General features: G+C 51.1%; 1 protein-coding gene across 5 annotated transcripts in view; it reads left to right on the forward strand.

Moving 5' to 3' along the window:
• Mrtfa (myocardin related transcription factor A) overlaps window positions 1-17,751 on the forward strand; it is a 199,486-nt gene that overhangs the window by 173,798 nt on the left and 7,937 nt on the right. For all 5 annotated transcript variants that reach the window (XM_021258947.2, XM_021258949.2, XM_021258948.2 and 2 more), the window contains 5 exons: window positions 8,187-8,242; window positions 11,518-11,593; window positions 12,275-12,436; window positions 15,353-15,528; window positions 16,012-16,161. In XM_021258947.2, the coding sequence (XP_021114606.1) occupies window positions 8,187-8,242; window positions 11,518-11,593; window positions 12,275-12,436; window positions 15,353-15,528; window positions 16,012-16,161 (620 nt within the window). The remainder of the gene's footprint in view (window positions 1-8,186; window positions 8,243-11,517; window positions 11,594-12,274; window positions 12,437-15,352; window positions 15,529-16,011; window positions 16,162-17,751) is intronic.

Here is a 17,751-nt window from a genome sequence, read left to right on the forward strand (position 1 = left end):
CAAGTTCTTTTGCCCTCCTTTGGAAGTTTTCTGCCATCACTTCTGTGAACAGGTTTTTTATGTCATCTGCACTCTCCTGTTTCTTCATTGACTCTGATCAGTCTTATGTTATTCTTCTTTGCATCGTCTAGCAGCTGCTGGATTGATTTCTTGTGTCCCCTTACAATTTTAAAGCAGTTTTTCTTTTCCTGGTCACTCATTGCAATCTTATCTTCTATATGTGAAATTCTGTCCTCACATTGGTTCATTCTGCTGCACAGACTTTCGATGGAGTTTTTAATCTCTTGGAAATCTGTTTGTATATGTTTTATGGATTCTATTTGTTCCCTATGTTGGGACTCCATCATGTTCCTCAGATCCTCTATTTTTTTTATCTGTGTCCTCTCTAGATTTATTAATCATGTCTTGCACCATGAGCAAAATCTTTGCTGTTATCTGAGTAATTATTTCTGATTTCATTTTTTCCAGATCCTCTTTTGTTGCCAGTTCAGAGAGTCCAGGGGGTTGAGTATCAGATTGTTCCATCTGGTTTCCCTTTCGGGTTGCTGTAGGTGATCTCAAAGTCTGTTTTTGAGGCTTGTTTATGTGTCTTCTCATTTCCATGGGGGCAGGGGGTGCTTCTGGCACTCACGCAGCTCACCTTCTCTGCCCTAGGAGCTTGGTATGGAGGCGGGGAGCTTCCTTCCGGGTGCTGGGACCCACTGAGCTTCTCTCCCCTTGGAGCCTGGGATCCATTGAGTTTTAAATCTTATTATTATTTTTCTCAGTTCTAAAATCTCTGTTCATCTGGCCTGGCTGGCTCAGTCAGTAGTGCATGAGACTCTTAAAATCTCCATTCATGTTTCATATCTTCTCTTTCTTTGCTGAGACTTTCTATTTCTTTGCTGAGGCTGTTTTTTCATTTGTTTTGAGTATGTTCACAATTGTTCATTAACACATTTTAAAATGTCATGAATGCTTTAAAATTTAGATAATTCTAGCATCTGTCATCTTAGTGTTGGCATCTCTTGATTGCCTATTTTTCAGTGTGAGATGTTCCTAGTTCTTAGTGTTCTGAGTGATTTTTCTTTATTAAATCCTGGTCATTTTGGTAAGATGAGTCTGCATTTTATTTCCTTGTGTTTTGCTGGCTTTCTGTGACACTGCTCTGGCAGACGAAGGTGAACATGGTGCTGCCTCATTACAACCAGATGGAGAGAGAAGTCCAGCTTCCCCGTTTAGCAGCCATTGACCCTTGAGCAGGCATGGGTGTTTCAGTTCTGAGGTGTTTCCACCAACACCCTGGTGAGCCAACTTTGTTACTGCTGGGTGATGATGAAAGTCCTGGTCCTCCGCCAGCTTCCTCTTGAGATCACCCCAGCAGGAAGCGGGTCCACACTCCCCCATTAGTCTCCCTTACCTGGGGGTGGTGGTGGGGGTGAAAGTTGTAGCTTCCTGCTTCGTCTTTTTTGACCCCCTTGGCAGTGGTATGGAAGCCCCCCATTCCAGCCTTCCAACAGTGACAGTCTAGACTACCAACTTGGCCTTTCCTGGGAAAAGTAGAGGGAGGGTCGAGGCCACTTTTTCTTTTCCCCCTGTGGTTTTTGACTATAGTGGAACTGTTAATTGTCTACAAGTTTTCTGTCAGCTAGTCCCTTTCCTGGCCCTTTGGCTAGAGAAAGGAAGCTTTTATTGTGCATTCTTGGCTGCACCCACTTACATTTCTAGGTTGCCAGCTTCTTGGGCTCCACGTCTGAGATATAGAAGGTAAAAGAAAACCCGGCAAGGACCTCACTATTGTGTCATTCCTTGGGTCAAGTCCCTAGCCAGTCTGCCTTTTCTCCACCCTTCTAGAATTACTTCTGTTTGTTTCATAAATAATGTCTAGGGTTTTTTACTTGTACTTCGTCGAAAGAATAAAGAACAGTTTGTCTCCTCCATCTCCCTGGAAGCAGAAGTCCCTACCGTAATGAGTTGCAGTTCTTCATGGGCTGGGCCCACCTTCCCTCTAGCTACACCATCCCCACAGAGCTTACTGGTCTACCCAGATCAGACTGCTTGTAGTCCCTTCACCTGCCTGTTCTCTCACACCTTCAAGGTTGTGCTCTTGCTTGGCCTCGGCCTTGGCGGTCTCCATTCTGCTTGCAGAGCTCCTGTTTGGTTCATGTGGGGTTTTCTCTGTAGTCTTCCTGGACAGCTCATACACTCTTCTCTCAGATTGAATTTTGCCTCTTCTGTGCCAAATAGCACCTTAAATTGCCTCCACTAATGTACTTCCTTTTTGTGTCATAACCATTTGTCTTTCTCCTCCCACCAGACCATGAGCTGCCTCTGCAGGTTAAGCCTGTTTCGATATCCTGTCCTTAGCAACTAGCGTAGTACTTCCTTGTTTGTTGGATAGTTTCCCATCTGGCTAGTTATGTGTATATTCACACACACACACACTCACACTCCCTACTGCTGCCCTGGATCTACGCTCTCTGCTTCCACAGTGGAAAAGGAAGCCCAGCAGGGTGGCCTGCCAGGTGGGCTACTTTGGACTGTGGAGTTCCAGTGGTCTCTGTTAGCTGTGAGGTAGATATTCAGAGCTTTGAGTTCTGAGTGCCGAATTGTTGGTGAGCTTCTGGCACATTATCACGCCCAGGGTGGGAACTGTTGTGTTATGATACCTGCACCTGATGAAGCAACACTCAGATACAGACAGGTAGTGTATATTCCTTAGTGCCGATGAGGAGGAAATGAGGCTTGATGGTTAATCGCCATCACTGATGAGCAGCGCTGCCTGACTGCTTTGTGGATCTTCGAGGGCTCACTTGCCTGCATGTGAGCAAATCTGGAGCTGCTGAGGGAAGGTGCAGGTTGAATGTCCTGTACTTACTGAGATAGGCGGGTTCTTGAGGCCCTGCCCAGGGAGTACAAAGCCTTGCAGGCACCCTCTGAGCACTGAGTGGCCCTTGTAAACAGCTACCAGGGTGTTCTTAAAAAGAAAATGGAATCAAGGTGTCTTTTTTAAATTTAATTCACAAATGACCTCATTTAATTAAGCAGCAAACATGTCAGGAGAGAAAGAAAATGGGTGCTGAGAAAGGTCCAGAATACTAATTGGCCATTCTAGCTCACTGTGGGCAGGGCCCACATCTAGAACTGAAACTGCAATTAACTGAAACGCCACACCTATCAGCCACTTCTGCTCATTGGATTTCTGTGGGGAGCTTAGTTATTCTTCCTTCCAGTATGTGCTGCACACTTCCCTTTGTTCACACCCAGCACTATAGGCTTGCCAGTGGAACCAGCCCCAGGGCTGGGAGAGAAGGGTCAGAGTTGCCCTCCGACCCTGGACCCTGGAAGTGTGTTGTCTGAGCAGCTCTCGTGTTTGCATTGGTCTCTGGGGGCTTCTCTCCCCAGGGACTGTCTTCTAGGAGTTTCTGGGAAAATGATTTTTTTTTTTTGGTACCAGGGATCAAACTCGAGTCCTTGCACTTGTGGGGCAGGTGGCAGAACCACTGAGCTAAATCCCCGGCCCCGAAAATGAAATTTTGAATGAGTAGCATCATGGTTCTTCCTGGAGAAGCTGTTAAGGCAGCAAGGAGGAGATAGAGTCCTAGGTAGATGCAGCCCTCCTCATGGCCCACACATTTATGGGTTAACTTTGAGTCTTTTTGGGTTTTTTTCCACAACTAGGAGAGGCCTAAACTTTAAAGCCTGTTTTCAGCTTTGCGCTGCTTCCTTGGGGCTCACTCCTTTAGTATTGAAGCTTGGGTGATTTTGACTCCGCATTGTCACTGGCTCCTACATCAGAAAGGCTGAACCTGCACCTTTATACATCTCCGTCGCCAGAGCACACTGGTGGGACACACAGAGGAGTTGCTGTCCCACCTGAAACCCCAGGGGATCAGCAGTACTTGCTGCCCCCACCTCAGTCTCTCTCACACAAACCTGGAAAGCGCCTTGAAGACGTCCTGACAAACCCCTCCTCCTTCCACCTGGCAGGAGTGGCTGTAGAAATTGCTGAACTTGCTATCAGAGCAGAATTTAAAATGAGGAAGGAGGGCCGGGGATTTAGCTCAGTGGTTCCACCACCTGCCTCGCAAGCACAAGGTCCTGAGTTCAATCCCCAGTACCAGAAAAAAGCGGGGTGGGGGTGGGGGTGGAAGGAGAAGCACAGAGTGAGCTGGGCTAGTCAGGGACAGAGAGGAGCTGCCATACTCGTCAGAAGGTTCAGACAAGGGAAGAACGGGAAGACAGAACTGGGCCAGGGTCGGGTCCACCCCTCAGGGAGTGGCCTGGCAGGTGACTGCGTGTCACTCAGTGGTGGTTTCATCACAGATAAAAACGAAAGAATAGCCCCTCTCTCGTGTGTTATGAAGTGGATCTGGTGGGATTGTAATATCATTGTTACTATGAAATGAAATGGTCTTTTGGGATTGGTCACTCGTCTTCACTTCTGTTCTCCTGGCCAGGCCCTATCCAGCTAATGAATTCCTCCAGCCTTCTCACCACCCACTCCACCCCAGCTCAGGCTCAGGGCGGCTCCCTGATGAGCCTCTGAGGTCCTCCAAAGGGCTCCCTGAACCCACTCTCTGAGTCTTCCTTACACTTGTCTGTGCTCAGTACTGGGGTCAGGCTGACCTTTCCGCACCGCTTGCGCTCAGGTCTGCATCTAAGTAGCGCATCTTACGGAAGCCACCTTGTCCTCCCACTCTCACCCTGCAGGTTCTTTGCTTCTCTATTTTTTGAAGAAGTTAAGAAAGCAGCCCGGAGAAGTAGAAAGAACTCTTGACTTTGGGGCAAGACAGAATTAGGTCGAAACCCTGACCCTGCCGTTTGTCAGCCTTTCCTCATTTTTCTGGGCTTATACAATGGACCTTTACCCACCACATGGGACCCTCAGGGTTTAAAATTAGCTCATTGCTGGGTGTGGTGGCACACACCTGTAATCCCAGCACCAAAGAGTTTCAGGCAGGAGTTTGGCCACAAATTTGAGGCCAGCCTGGGCTACATAGTAAGTTCAAGGCCAGCCTGGACTACACACCCAGACCCTGTCTATAAAAGAAGCTTGCATATTTAAAATATCCGGATCAGCACCTGACACACAAATGCAGGCTTAATAAATATGAATCTCTTTCTTGCTGCTACATGAAAACTCTCAACTCAGTGGGACCAAACAAGAATTTATGTATACTACAGCCGTTTCACCTGTCATGTACCCCATTAGTGGTTCACCTTCCTCCTCTGTACACAAAGGTGATGTCCCCCTTCTGTCAAAAGGCCTGTGCTTGCAAGTTGTTTTTCTAGAATTTGGAATTGTGGCTTACCTCTTGGAAAAGCCAGTGTAGATTATTGAGGCAGCAAAGTAGCCAGGATTTTAGACAGATCATGTGACTGTGGACCAGAAACTAGCTCACCTCTGAGAGAATCCAACTAATGATTGAATTAAATGACAGGGTTTAGTGGAGGTAGCCCTTCACATGGGTGAGTGGACCAGCTGCTTCACAGCATGCTTCTTCCCATTTGATTCCTTAGCAGAGTTCTGGGAAGTGGGCAGATTCTCATTCTCCAGAAGAAAACGAGGCCAGAAGGCAGTCACACCCTATGTCACACCAGTAGTATTTGATAGAACTCAGTACTAGGGCACATGTCCCTGGAGTGGGTTTGTGAAGTTTGGAACCCAGACGAGAGCCAGAATGCTGGCTGTTCATGAAAATTTAGGGTTGTACCACAGAAGGCCCTTGCTGTCCTGTGAGTGGTCACCTTGTACCAGTTCCTCACAGGAGACTCACTAATTCACTGAGTGCAGAATTATCGGTATTCTAGACACTGAAGATTTTGTCAGAAATGAAAGAAATAGAACCCCTACGACGCTTCAGTGGGGGGAGTTGTAAGGACAGGAGCCTTACAAAAAAATAAGAAAAGTGTGTAGAACTCAGATAGACTGCCAAGATAGTGGTGAGTGCTGCGGAGCAAAGGCAGAAAAAAGCTGGAGCAGGGCAGCGGTCACTGCCGGTTTCTCCTTGTCTCTTGGTACTTGTCTGGCCCACGTGGTAATCTCTCGTGAGCTAGGGTGGTGTGTTTATTCCTTGCCGGTCCATCATGCACAGCACAGGTACCAGCCGGGCTCCGGAGGCTGATTTTGGAGTTGTACGATAGAAGCAGGTCCAGGGAACAGCATTCACCTCTGGGGTAGCCTGGGTGGTGCCCTGGAATGAGTGCTCTGGTGGGTGTGTGCTGCTGTCCCTGAGAGCATTTGGTGGATCTGGAGCTCCCCCTGGTGTTAGAGTATGGGAAGGAATCTCGGCAGAAACTGCCTGCTTGCCTGTCCCCCCATCTCCATCTCCATCTCCATCATCTCCATCTCCATCTCCATCTCCATCTCCATCTCCATCTCCATCTCCATCTCCATCTCCATCTCCATCTCCATCTCCATCTCCATCTCCATCTCCATCTCCATCTCCATCTCTATCTCGGTTTTTTAATCCTTTCATTGGTGCATTTTAGGTGTACAGTATACTGACACTCACCATTGGAGAATGCCCCTTTACATACTCTCTCAGTTCTTATTTTCCCCTTCCCCTGCCCTCCCTTCAACCCCTCCATCCCTCCCTATTTACAGAGGCTTTGTTTCCATTTTTCCATTTTCTCATATTAGTCCCATTCCCTTCTTTCCTTCCCCTACCCCTCCCACTCCCCCTTCCCCTTTGCCCCTTTTCTTCCTATTTCACATTATCTATTAAACCTTTTAGTCCTTATTTACACTTTCAGTTTCTCACACCAGAGAGACTATTCAGTATCTACACACGTGTGTCCTGTTTATTTCACTTAAGAGTATGGCCTCAGTGTGCATCCACTTAACAATAAATGTCTCTAATACTCCATTTTATTAAAAAACCACATTTTCTTGATATCTCTAGGTTTTTTTTGAGACAGGGTTTTGTTATGTAGTTCAATTTAACCTTGAACTATGTAGCCCAGGCTGACCTCACACTTGTGGCAATCCTTCTGCCTCAGCCTCCGAGTGTTGAGATTATGGATGTGCACCACTGCACCTGGCTCATTAGAGCTTTCAGACGCCACCCCCACCCCCAGGTTAATAAAAAAAGGTAAATTCTAAGCATTTCGGGGACATTGGAAGCTTTCTTCTGGTGTTGCTGTTGCTGACGCCCAGCGCCCCCTCCCCCAACTGGGGTGGGGGAAGCAGGGGAGGAAACACAGAGGCCACGCAGGATAGGGCCCTATCTGTACTCGCTACTTTTAGCAGCTCCTTACCCTACGTCCTACCACAGCCAGCAGTTTAGCCAGTTATCTCTGCACACTTTCTCAGCTGTTCAGAAACCCTAGGGCAGCAGAAATGAAAGTGACCACAGTCTTAAATTTCTCTTATTGCCATTGTTTCCTGCTTGAAGTGAGTCAGTTCTTTGCCCTTTCACACTCAGTATCCGAAGTTCTTCATAAGGCAGGTAGCATCTCCATTCACTGCATATAGAAGACTTGGCTGGCCTCGCCTGTGAGCATGGTGTGCTGGAGCAGGCGCTGTGGTCTGTGGTGGCGTCCCCAGAATAGAGGAGGGCCCTTCTTTTTTTTTTGGTACCAGGGATTAAACTGGGGTCCTTGTGCTTGCACAGCAGGCGGCGAAACCACTGAGCTAAATCCCTGGCCCAAAGAGCCCCTTTTATCAGCTGCCAATGGTGTGTCTTCCCTCACCAAGGGTCATCCATATGATCATAAAGTTCTTTTAGTCCTTACAGGTGAAATTCATGTTACTTTTAGCAGCACTGTTTATGTCAGCTGAAGTGAAGCAGGAAGAAGACCTCTGGTTTAACTGGCCCATGAGACAATGTGGCCATTTGATGGTTCCCAGGGAGGCTGGAGAAGTAAGGTGGGCCCAGCACACAGGCCTGTCCCTTCCTCTTTTGGCCCAAGAAGGGAGTGAGGCCCCTGGTGTTCTTGCTGGCTTGGCTGATAGGGGCCATGTGCTTTACGAAGCCCAGGTGTAGCAGTGACTGTCCCTGGTAGGAATCATAAACTTTGATGGAGTAGCTAAACCATAAAGACATGTGCTTTGTCAGGTGTCATTTACTTCTTCGCTCCAGCTGATGTTAATAGCACTGCTAAAATTAACTTGAATTTAAGATGCCTTCTCTGTTGAAAATTGTAGTACTACATGTGGTGCTTCACTGTAAGTAATTCTTTCATGGTTCTTTTCTCAACAGCTTTGAAAAGTCCAGCTGCATTTCATGAGCAGAGAAGGAGCTTGGAGCGGGCCAGGGTAAGGTCCCTTTCTTCCCCAAGGGCCTCCAACACCTTCGACTCAGCTCATCGCTGGTTACATTGCCTTCCAGTCTGGGTCTGTTCTAGAGTCAGCTCTTGCCCTGAAGCTCTAACCAGACACGGATGCTTTTCCTGCTTTATCCCTCCCCAGCTGCCTCACACAGTAGTTATGGAGACACCCCAGAATGAGGCTCTCCTTGAGTGGATTTGATGGCGTGGATAATCACATGGTCCTTCCTCCCTGAACCTGGCTTTGGAGACCACTGGTGTTTGCCCACCTTCAGTTCCACTGTACCTCTTGAGATGATGCTGCCGGTGTCAGCCACAGGAAAGCTTCCTGTGTCCAGTGTGAGCTGCCCACACCCCACACGACATGTGTTCCAAGGAAGACCCCTTGCCTCCCTCGGCTCCATGGCAGCCAGTAGCCACTTGCACCCTGTGGAAAGCAGAAGTGGGGCCACACTGGGAGCCCAGGTTTCTTGCTGTAATACCTCACTTGCATCCCTGTCCCCTCAGTTTCATTTCCCTAGAGGCCCCTGTGGAATATCCTGCTGCCTAGTGTGGGCCACAGTGGGGAAGTCACCAGACGTGCTTCTCCCACTATACTCATTTTTTCTTTTCTTTTTTGGGGGGTGGGGGGGTACCAGGGATCGAACTCAGGACCTTATGCTTGTGAGGCAGGTGTGGTACCACTGAGCTAAATCCCTGGCTCTTCCCTCACTTTATCTTTCATGTAGAGTTGAGAAGAGACCTCCATCACTGTGGAGGACCACAGCCCATTGCTCCCGAAGTTCCATGCTTCTCTTAGAGATGGAAATGTTTATCCTGAGACTTCTATTCTTCCTTCCTAAAAAAAGAAACAAAACTCAGTTCTTAGAAGAATGAGGTCTTGGGTACTGGGAACCAAAGCAGTGGCAAACTGCACTGTTTTCTTTTTCTGGGAGCAGGGTGGGGCCAGCCCAGTCTGAGGACTCCCATAGTCCCTCAGTTGCTGTTCCAGTCAGCAGGGGCAAGTGGGAACTGACTAGAATCCACTTCTCCCTGCCAGCTTGTGTGTTGCTTGTTTATCTTCACAATGAGCCTCACAGATTAGTTGCTGTTCTTAATAGTTGGCAGGTGCAGCCAAGAGAAGGCAGGTGACTTGCGCAGTTAGCAAGTGGCAGAGCGGAGACTCAGACCTGAGTTGTAGAAACAAGGTTTTTTGTGTTTTTTTTAAAGCAAAACGGTTTTGTTCCCTAACACATGGTAAACATATCCAGTATGTGCCAGACTTGCACATCTGCTCACAAGTGACTTCCACATTACAATAACTGCTTTCACATTTTAAGTATGTACTAAAAATTACCTTACTTGAAATATGAAAAATGAGCATACTGGATTGGTTACAGCAGAACTTACTTTAATTAATTGGTCCAACAGTTAAAAGCTTTGAAAGCTGCTACTTTTGCACTTGAATAAGGTACATACTCAACCTGTGTTCCATGCACTGTGGTAGTGCCGCTGCTTGCCACGTCTCTGGGCCCTGTGCAGGCAGCTTACCTGGTGGCTACAGTATCAGTCACACTCCGAGGAGCTCTCAGACACTGCATTTCTTGTGGCTGATTTCTTTTCATCAGTTTGCTTAGCTGCTCATGCTTTCTAGTGCTATTGAGTGCTTTTAAGTATCTACTCCGAAGTCTTTGTCTTTATATTCTGTGCTGATAGCAAACTGTTTCTCCAGTTTTCCATCAGGAACCTTGTAGCCCAGGTCCAAGTAGCTTCAAGGTGGCCAGGCTTCGGCCGTTTGTTATCAGTATGTTTACTGTTTGTCATAAAGGATACAACTCAGGATCAGCCAGGTGGAAGAGATGCATAGGTTTGTGGGAAAGGCATAGAGCTCCCATCCCCTTTTCAGGCAGATGTGTGAGCGATCCTGTGCCATCCTCCCAGGACCCGCATGAGCTCACCAGCCCAGAAGCTTCTCCAGACATTTTCTTAATCAGTATTATACTCTACCTCCACCTAGGCCACTTTAGAGCCTCAGATGGCTTCCCACTGTGTCTCCTTCTGATGTCTGTGAAGAGCTGCAGTGCTTGACACTTGCTCTTCCATCTTCTCCAGTGTCCGAGGCAGTGTCATGCAGCAGATGGGGTGACAGCCCCAAAGCCCAGAGCCATTTGAAGCTTCCTAGAGAGCTCAGCACCCCCCTCCCTGGACAGAGCTGTCCAGCCAGAGCACCAAGCAGCAGATGGCCAGGGGAGGGCCCATTCTTGACCTTTGGTATCTCTGATGTGCCCCGATGTTGTATTTTCTACTGTACTTGTCCTGTCCTATCTTCGGCTGTTCTTGATTCTAATGGTTTTGGCCTGTGGTTTGAAAAATGCTGGTGGAGGGGGTAGGGGCACATGCTTTCAAGTCAGATCTGGGATCACACCCACAATATCATTAGCCACAGTGGCAGTGAGGCAGTTCTCTGACTGTTGAAGGCATGGTTTAGTTCTCCAGTCTAATAAATGCAGAAACAAGGACACTGGACTTTGAGGAACTAGAGCTGCATCACCATGCATCAGAATTAGTATAGCATTTGGCAGTCATTCAAAATGAATTGAGGGCCAGGGATATTTAGCTCAGTGGTTCCGGTGCCTGCCTAGCAAGTGCAAGGTCCCGAGTTCGATCCCCGGTACCCCAAAAAAAAGAATTGAAAACGCTCATGAGATCACACAATGTTAGGGTTTTTGACACAGAACATAAAGTTATATTTAATATGATTATATCTGTGCAGAATTAATACCTTCTTCTTGAAAGAGTGACTAGAAACAAATATCCCAAAATACTAACAATAGATGTTTACCTTTTTTATTGTTACATTTTGATTTTTTCAATGAACATACCGTACTTTTATGATAATATAAGTAATAGTTTATTTGGGGGGGGGTGTTGCTTGTTCCTTTTGGCTTTTTGAGACAAGATCTTGGCTATGTAATCCAGGCAGGGCTCGAACTCTTAACCCTCCTACCTCAGCCTGAAATTACATGCATGCATCGCCACTCCCCACTCAATAACAGTTTTGGAATACGAGTGAGTAATCCAGCCCCAGAGGGACAAATGTCCTCAAAGGACGGTGCTCCTCTCAAGTCCCTTGGAAGCCAGTGTGACTTCTCAGCAAGTGGAGGTCATGAGGGCCACAGAGGTGACCATTAGCAGGCATTACAGCCAAGGCTTGGCTTCTGGTCCTGTCCGTGCCATCCACTCGTGACCTGGACTTGAGAGTTTTCTCGGTGTGTTTTCCTATAGACAGAGGACTACCTGAAACGGAAGATCCGTTCCCGGCCGGAGAGAGCGGAGCTGGTCAGGATGCACATTTTGGAAGGTGTGTGAGGTCGAAGTGCTTCTCCATCTTTCCTTGTTCACATGGTGCTCAGACCGTACTGCCGCTTCTGCTGCCTGCCTTTTGTTCCTTCCCAATGCTGCCAGCAGCGGCAGGTGAAGGCCTCACATGTTCTCCGGGGCTGGCTTGACCTCTTCTCCCAGGTCCCACCTACCATCCCTCTCTCTCCAAATCCTGTATTTACACTCATTGGCATTTATGTGAGCATCTGAGATGGACAGCCAAGGTCATCCCAGATGTGCCTTACCTGATCCAGCCACATATGTCTTCTACAATTTTAGCAAAAGAACAACTCTTGGAAGCAGCATAAACATGTCCAGTTCTGGTTTGTTTAGTTCAAGGCCAAGCTCACATTTTGTATATGAAGACACTGAGGTCTAGAGCAAAGAGGACAGTGGCCCTAGTAGCCCAAATCTGAGGAAGAACAGAGGCCATTCCCTTATCAGGTGTTCCTTTGGCTCTGCAGCTCCCCCCAGGAAGTCCTCTGGGTCAGCCTGGCCCAGTTACAGTTGTACTTGTGACACTTGAAGCCATGCCACCCTTCTTGGCCTGGGACATGCTTTCTGCTCTGATGGTCTCTGCTCCTGCTGCTCTGGGGCTCCCAGGACAGGACAGGACCAGGGCCTCCTTCATCATCCTGCACCCCTTCTCTCTCATGGGCAGAGACCTCGGCTGAGCCTTCCCTCCAGGCCAAGCAGCTGAAACTGAAGAGAGCCAGACTAGCTGATGACCTCAATGAGAAGATTGCCCAGAGGCCTGGCCCCATGGAGCTGGTGGAGAAAAACATCCTGCCCGTGGAGTCCAGCCTGAAGGAAGCCATCATTGGTGAGGGCCCTGGCCACCCTGTGTGGCCGCAGGAGGGACAGGAATGTGGTGACTGAGGCAAAGCTGAGCAGGGTTAGAGAGCCAGCCTCTGTCCCCATGGAGATCCTGCCTGGGCTCCACAACAGTGGGAGTGTGGGCGTCGGGAGATGATGGCCAAAGGTGGGCCCCATGGATGGGCAGGGATTGCTAACGGGTCGAGGACAAGGAGAGGACAGTGGGGAGAGGACAGCGTTCCCAGGCTCCTCAGAGCCCCAAGTTGCAGGCCCAGTTGTCGTCACCTGAGCTCTGCAGCCAAGGTCCAAGAAACACTTGCCCATTGTCAGCATGTGGCACCCCGTGTACAGTCCTGAGGCCACAGAGGTGGCCAGAGAGGACTGGTGCCCTTGAGAAGTCTGACCTGAGGAGAGTGACACATAAACAGGTGCTTTCTGGTGCCACGAAGTGTGGTAGAAAGGCCACATCGTCCTGTGACGTAGCTGACTCCCCTGCCTGCTGGGGCTGTGCAGGGTCCAAGGGTGATGGATGTGATGGACGAGCACGGTCCTTGGTGGCTGGTGGCTGCTGTTGTCAGCAATGGTGCTTATTCCAGATCAACTGTCAGCTGCAGGGACAGCAGCGTGTGGCAGTGGATGTGTTTCGCAGTGCAGTGGGAGCCCGGGGAGGGCTGGCTTGGGGATGGGATGGTGGTGGTGGTTAGGGAGGCACCCACCCCCAAGACAGCACATCTGGTTGACCTGGGGGCTGTGGAGGTGCCGAGGGACAGTGTGGCAGTGGCCTGGAGGACTAGAGCACCATCGGTTAGGGGTTGGCAGCAAGGAATGACCAGTGACTTGAGAGGAAGGTACATTTGTTGGCCAGCAGAGCCAGGTGGTGGAATGAGGAGTGATTAGAAGGATGTGGCTGTTTGGTCTTGAGTGCAGTGCAAGAAAGGAGAGGCAGATGCTGGGCTAAGGGGACATTTTCAGGCTGGGAGTCAGGGAGCAAGTTTATGGGTAGAGAAGAAGGAGCTGGGCGGGGGAGGGGGTGGCGGTGCAGTTCCAAGGCAGGAAACAGAACAGGATCCAGGTGAAGGTTTGGCTGAGATAGGAGCAGAGGCAGGGCTGGGGCTGGGGCTGGGGCTGGGGCTGGGGCCCACCCTGTCCTCTGCTTACACACGAGCACACACCTGCAGTTGTCCCTAAGGCTGTGTCAGCCCTCTCCTCCAGGGGTGCTTCCCTGAGCCTCTCAGGATGCCCTTAGCTTGGCATTTAGCCTAGCAGACAGATAGAAGCTGTGGGCTCTGGCCCACACACAGCCTTGGACTCCCAGCCTGGCTGGCAGCTTCCTCGGGCTGGACCCACTGTGGTGGGAGTTACAGCTTATCTGGCCTGGATCACCATCATCCTGTGCCAGCCCCATGACCCTACTATCTCCACGCTGGGAATAAGAGATTGCAGGAAGGGGTTCCTAGTCACTTGGTCATCGCTAGGGAACAATATCCAACACCCACAACTTAAGGAGGAGAGGTTTATTTGGACTTACAGTTCGGTCTGTGGTCAGCTGGTTCCAAGGCAGAAATGGCCTAGTGGAAGGGTCTGGATCAAGGAAAGCTGCTCACCTCATGACAGCCTGGAAGCAGAGAAAGCAGGAGCGGAGAGACACCATCCCCAGGGACCTGCCTCTTTCCACCAGTTCCCGCCTTCCGCCAGCACTCCCGGCATCTACTCACTGTGGATGATCCCACGATCTAGTCACCTTCCAGAAGCGCATGAGGCCTCTAGACATTCTTGATCTGACAGTAATGAGGGGAGGCTGGCCAGCGAGCTCAGTCCCCTCTGGGCGCTGTACACCTGTCCCTGCTGGGGCAGGGCAGCTAGCCCAGCCATGAACATTTCTAGCCAGTAGCACAGTTGGCCAGAAGAGGGGAAATTCAGACTCGAGCTCCCAGGTCTCCAGGGAGTGGGGAGAAAGAGGCTTCTGGGACCTTGCACATATACCAGCCCAGGCCCTGCACGCTTGTTCCTCTTCCTCACCTGGGGTCTTCTACCACAGCACGCGGCCCAGCCTTCCCTGCTGCCTCAGTTCCTCCTGTGTGGGCCACTGAGTAGCATAGCTTGCTGCCTACTTCTCCCCACAACATTGTGGAGGTGGCGGTTGTGACATGACTCAAAATATGCTTCTGCCATTGTTCCTGTCTTGCCTTCCCTCTTTGGCCTGGGATTCCCACGTTGGGCCCCATGGAGTGGAAGCTGTGTGAGGGCCCCGATCCTTTGGTCTGCCACCCAGTCAACTGTGAGGGACATGTGCTCCTTCCAGGCCCCAGTGCAGCTGTGGGGCAGTGGTGTGTTGCCTTTGCTGCCCAAGTGCGGGATCCCTGGCCTCTCATGAGGTCACCATTCTCCACTGATCTCCCTACCTGTGCAGGCAAGCACCTTTCCAGGAAGGCCTCCATCTGGAGCCGCAGGGGCAGGCTCCTTAGTTTGCCCTGGTCTTTGGGGATTGAATCACCCCTGAGGAGGCTGTGATCCCAGCCCGAGGGTCCCTTGCCAGCAGGGCCCTGGCCCTTATTGTGTGAACCGTAAGCATTAGAGGGCAGAGGCGAGATTTGTGTAGCCATGGCCATAAGGAGGGGGGTGACCTAGCTGTAACATCAAGGACGGGTGAGGAGGGCAGCAGCCTGTGGCTCTTGAGAAGAACAGGGAGGGAGGAAGGAACTTGACTGTGAAGGCCAAATGCTACAGAAGTTAAAAACAAGAGGCTAAAAACCAGGCCCCTCTGATGGCTCAGAGGCCTGTGGGGCCTGTTTCAGGGTGTCACTGAGAAGGCAGCATAAACAGTCATCTCCACCTGAGTGCCTGTGGGGCCAGGGGCCAGCCCTGTGCTGGGACAGCTGCTCCTCTTGCCACATGTGTGTCTCATGCTGGCTTTGGATTTTAGTGGGCCAGGTGAACTACCCAAAAGTGGCAGACAGCTCTTCCTTCGACGAGGACAGCAGTGATGCCTTATCCCCCGAGCAGCCTGCCAGCCATGAGTCCCAGGGCTCAGTGCCATCACCTCTGGAGGCCCGCATCAGCGAACCACTGCCGAGTGCCACCTCCGTGTCCCCCAGTCAGGTCAGCTTGCCCACTCCCAGGGGCTCCCATGCTTGCTAGGGCCGGGTGAGTGGTTTCGCCTGGGCATAGGAATGTTGCCTTAGCAGCCCAGGTGCTGGCTGCTTGTTTCCCAGTGGTGAGGAGGGAGGTATCGACCCCTAACTCTGGAAGCCCAAACCCTGGGACCCTGGAGAGCAGATGCTGGGCCAGGCTGCCTTGCAGCTGCATTTCCGTACTCCTGGGCCACCCACTCTCCTTGCTCCAAGCAGCTGCTGGATTGAGTGCACCGAGTTCAGTGCTGTGGTCACCACCTGTCTTGTTTTCCTGGTTCCCTCCCCTGCCAGCCAAGTCTCTCATCTTGCTGCTCACCTGGTCTCTGCTCATCACTTGGCCTCTGGCCATGACTGTGTCTGAGAAAGTGGATGCCACCCTCACTGGTCTCAGGGCAGGCTGGGAACACTCGTGTTGGGGTTGCCAGTGTCCTCACTTCCTCTCTCCTCCCAGGTTCTTTCTCAGCTCCCGCTGGGCCCGGATTCTGGAGAAACACTCTTCGTGGCAGAGCAGCCACCTCTGCCTCCCCCACCTCTGCTGCCTCCCAGCCTCACCAATGGAACCGCCATCCCCACTGCCAAGCCTGCGCCCACGCTCATCAAGGTACGTTGTGCAGCAGGCATGCTATCCGCTGTGCCCCTTGGAGTCCTGCTGAGGCTTCTGCAGGGGGAGGGCTGCACATCCTCTCTGGGGATCCCTCTGGGGTCTCAGACCAGTGAAAGTCCCAAGAGCATCTGGGAATTTGTTCCTGTTCTCTCCACTGTCCATTGTGACACTCGTGTCACCATCATAGCCACCACTGAATTGCACTGTGTTAGCCCATTTGTTGCTGCTTATAATAGCACCACGGACTGGATAAGTTACAAAGAAAAGAGATTGTGGCTCTGCACGAGTCCAAGGTGGAAGCCCTTTGGTGGTGGCCTTGTTACTGGCTCTGAGGCAGCACAGCATGAGGTGGGAGAGGGAACACACGTGTGTGTGTCCGGGTCTGTCTCTGTAAAGCCGCCAGGGTCAGTCACGAAGATGTTCTTGCCTAATTCCGATTACCTCCAGTGTCCCCCTCTAAGCACAAGTTAATTTCCACGGAGGGGGTTCAGCTCCAGTGTGAGTTCCCCAGGGACAGACCATGCTCAAAGTACAGCAGCCACAGGGCATAAGCCCCCCTCTCCGCCCAGGCTCCTGCCCTGTTCTCATTCCTGCACCCTCCTCACTCCTCGACTGCCTCAGGGTCATGCAGCTGGCTGGTTTCTGTTCTCTCCTGCAGGACCTGACTGAAGTACCATGGAGGGAGGGAAGGTTGTATTGTCAGTGTGGAGGACACCCCTGGGTACACTGGCCTCACAGCACCCAGGGCAGAGCTGCCTGCCTTTTAGAATCTTGGAGCCTGTGCCCTGGACCCCACTCCCCGCCCCAGCTTGCTTCACCCTCACCATGTTTTCCCCGTTAGCTCCTTCCACCAACCCTGCGCCACCTCTCGGGCTCGGTGCCTTACCAGCTCGCTCTGCCTCACCGCCCTCACTGGGCGTGGGCTGCCTGCTCCCTGGTGATGCCCGAGACCTACCTGTCTGCACAGGGCTATGCTCTGGCAGTGTAGAGGTGTCACCCTCTGCCCTGTGTGTGGAAAGTCGCTGGCGCTGTCTCCTCCCCCAGGCCCAAGGGGCTGTGAGCCCCCTCTTCCCAGCATGAGCCTCCTCAGTTAGCTGACTTACACCTGTAGTCTCTCTTCCTCGTGGCCCGCAGATGTCACAGTGTCCCCCACCGCTTCTCCTTTGATCTTATCCTTTATCACAATGTACGGCTGTCCTTTACTGCCACATTTGAGAGAGGAGTCTTATGCATGCCTCATTCTCCCAGGCCCAGCAGTGCACTGAGCACAGCCTCCCTGCCTGCAGCCCTCGGCCTCTTCCTTCCCTCCTCCTGTGCACCTAGGGCCATCCGCTCGGAGTCCTGCTTATTCCTCTTCCTGGCTCCTGTGAGCCTGTGGGCACCTCACTGTCATTGTTCATGTTGTTTCTTGCTCTAGTGAGTCACCTCTGCCCTCACTTTCCCTTTGCTCCCCATTGCCCCCTGGTCAAGACTGCACTGACCCTGACAACACTTTCTACCCCTCTGTTGCCATCCTCTGCTCAGAAGTATACAGGCCCACAGTCCTCCCTTCCCGCTGCGTACAACCTCTGTCCTGTGACCGCCAGC

The sequence above is a fragment of the Heterocephalus glaber genome, unplaced genomic scaffold (assembly GCF_053883595.1).
Source record: "Heterocephalus glaber isolate CG9 unplaced genomic scaffold, H.glaber_assembly_v1.0 deba00001444, whole genome shotgun sequence".
Classification (NCBI taxonomy): domain Eukaryota; kingdom Metazoa; phylum Chordata; class Mammalia; order Rodentia; family Bathyergidae; genus Heterocephalus; species Heterocephalus glaber.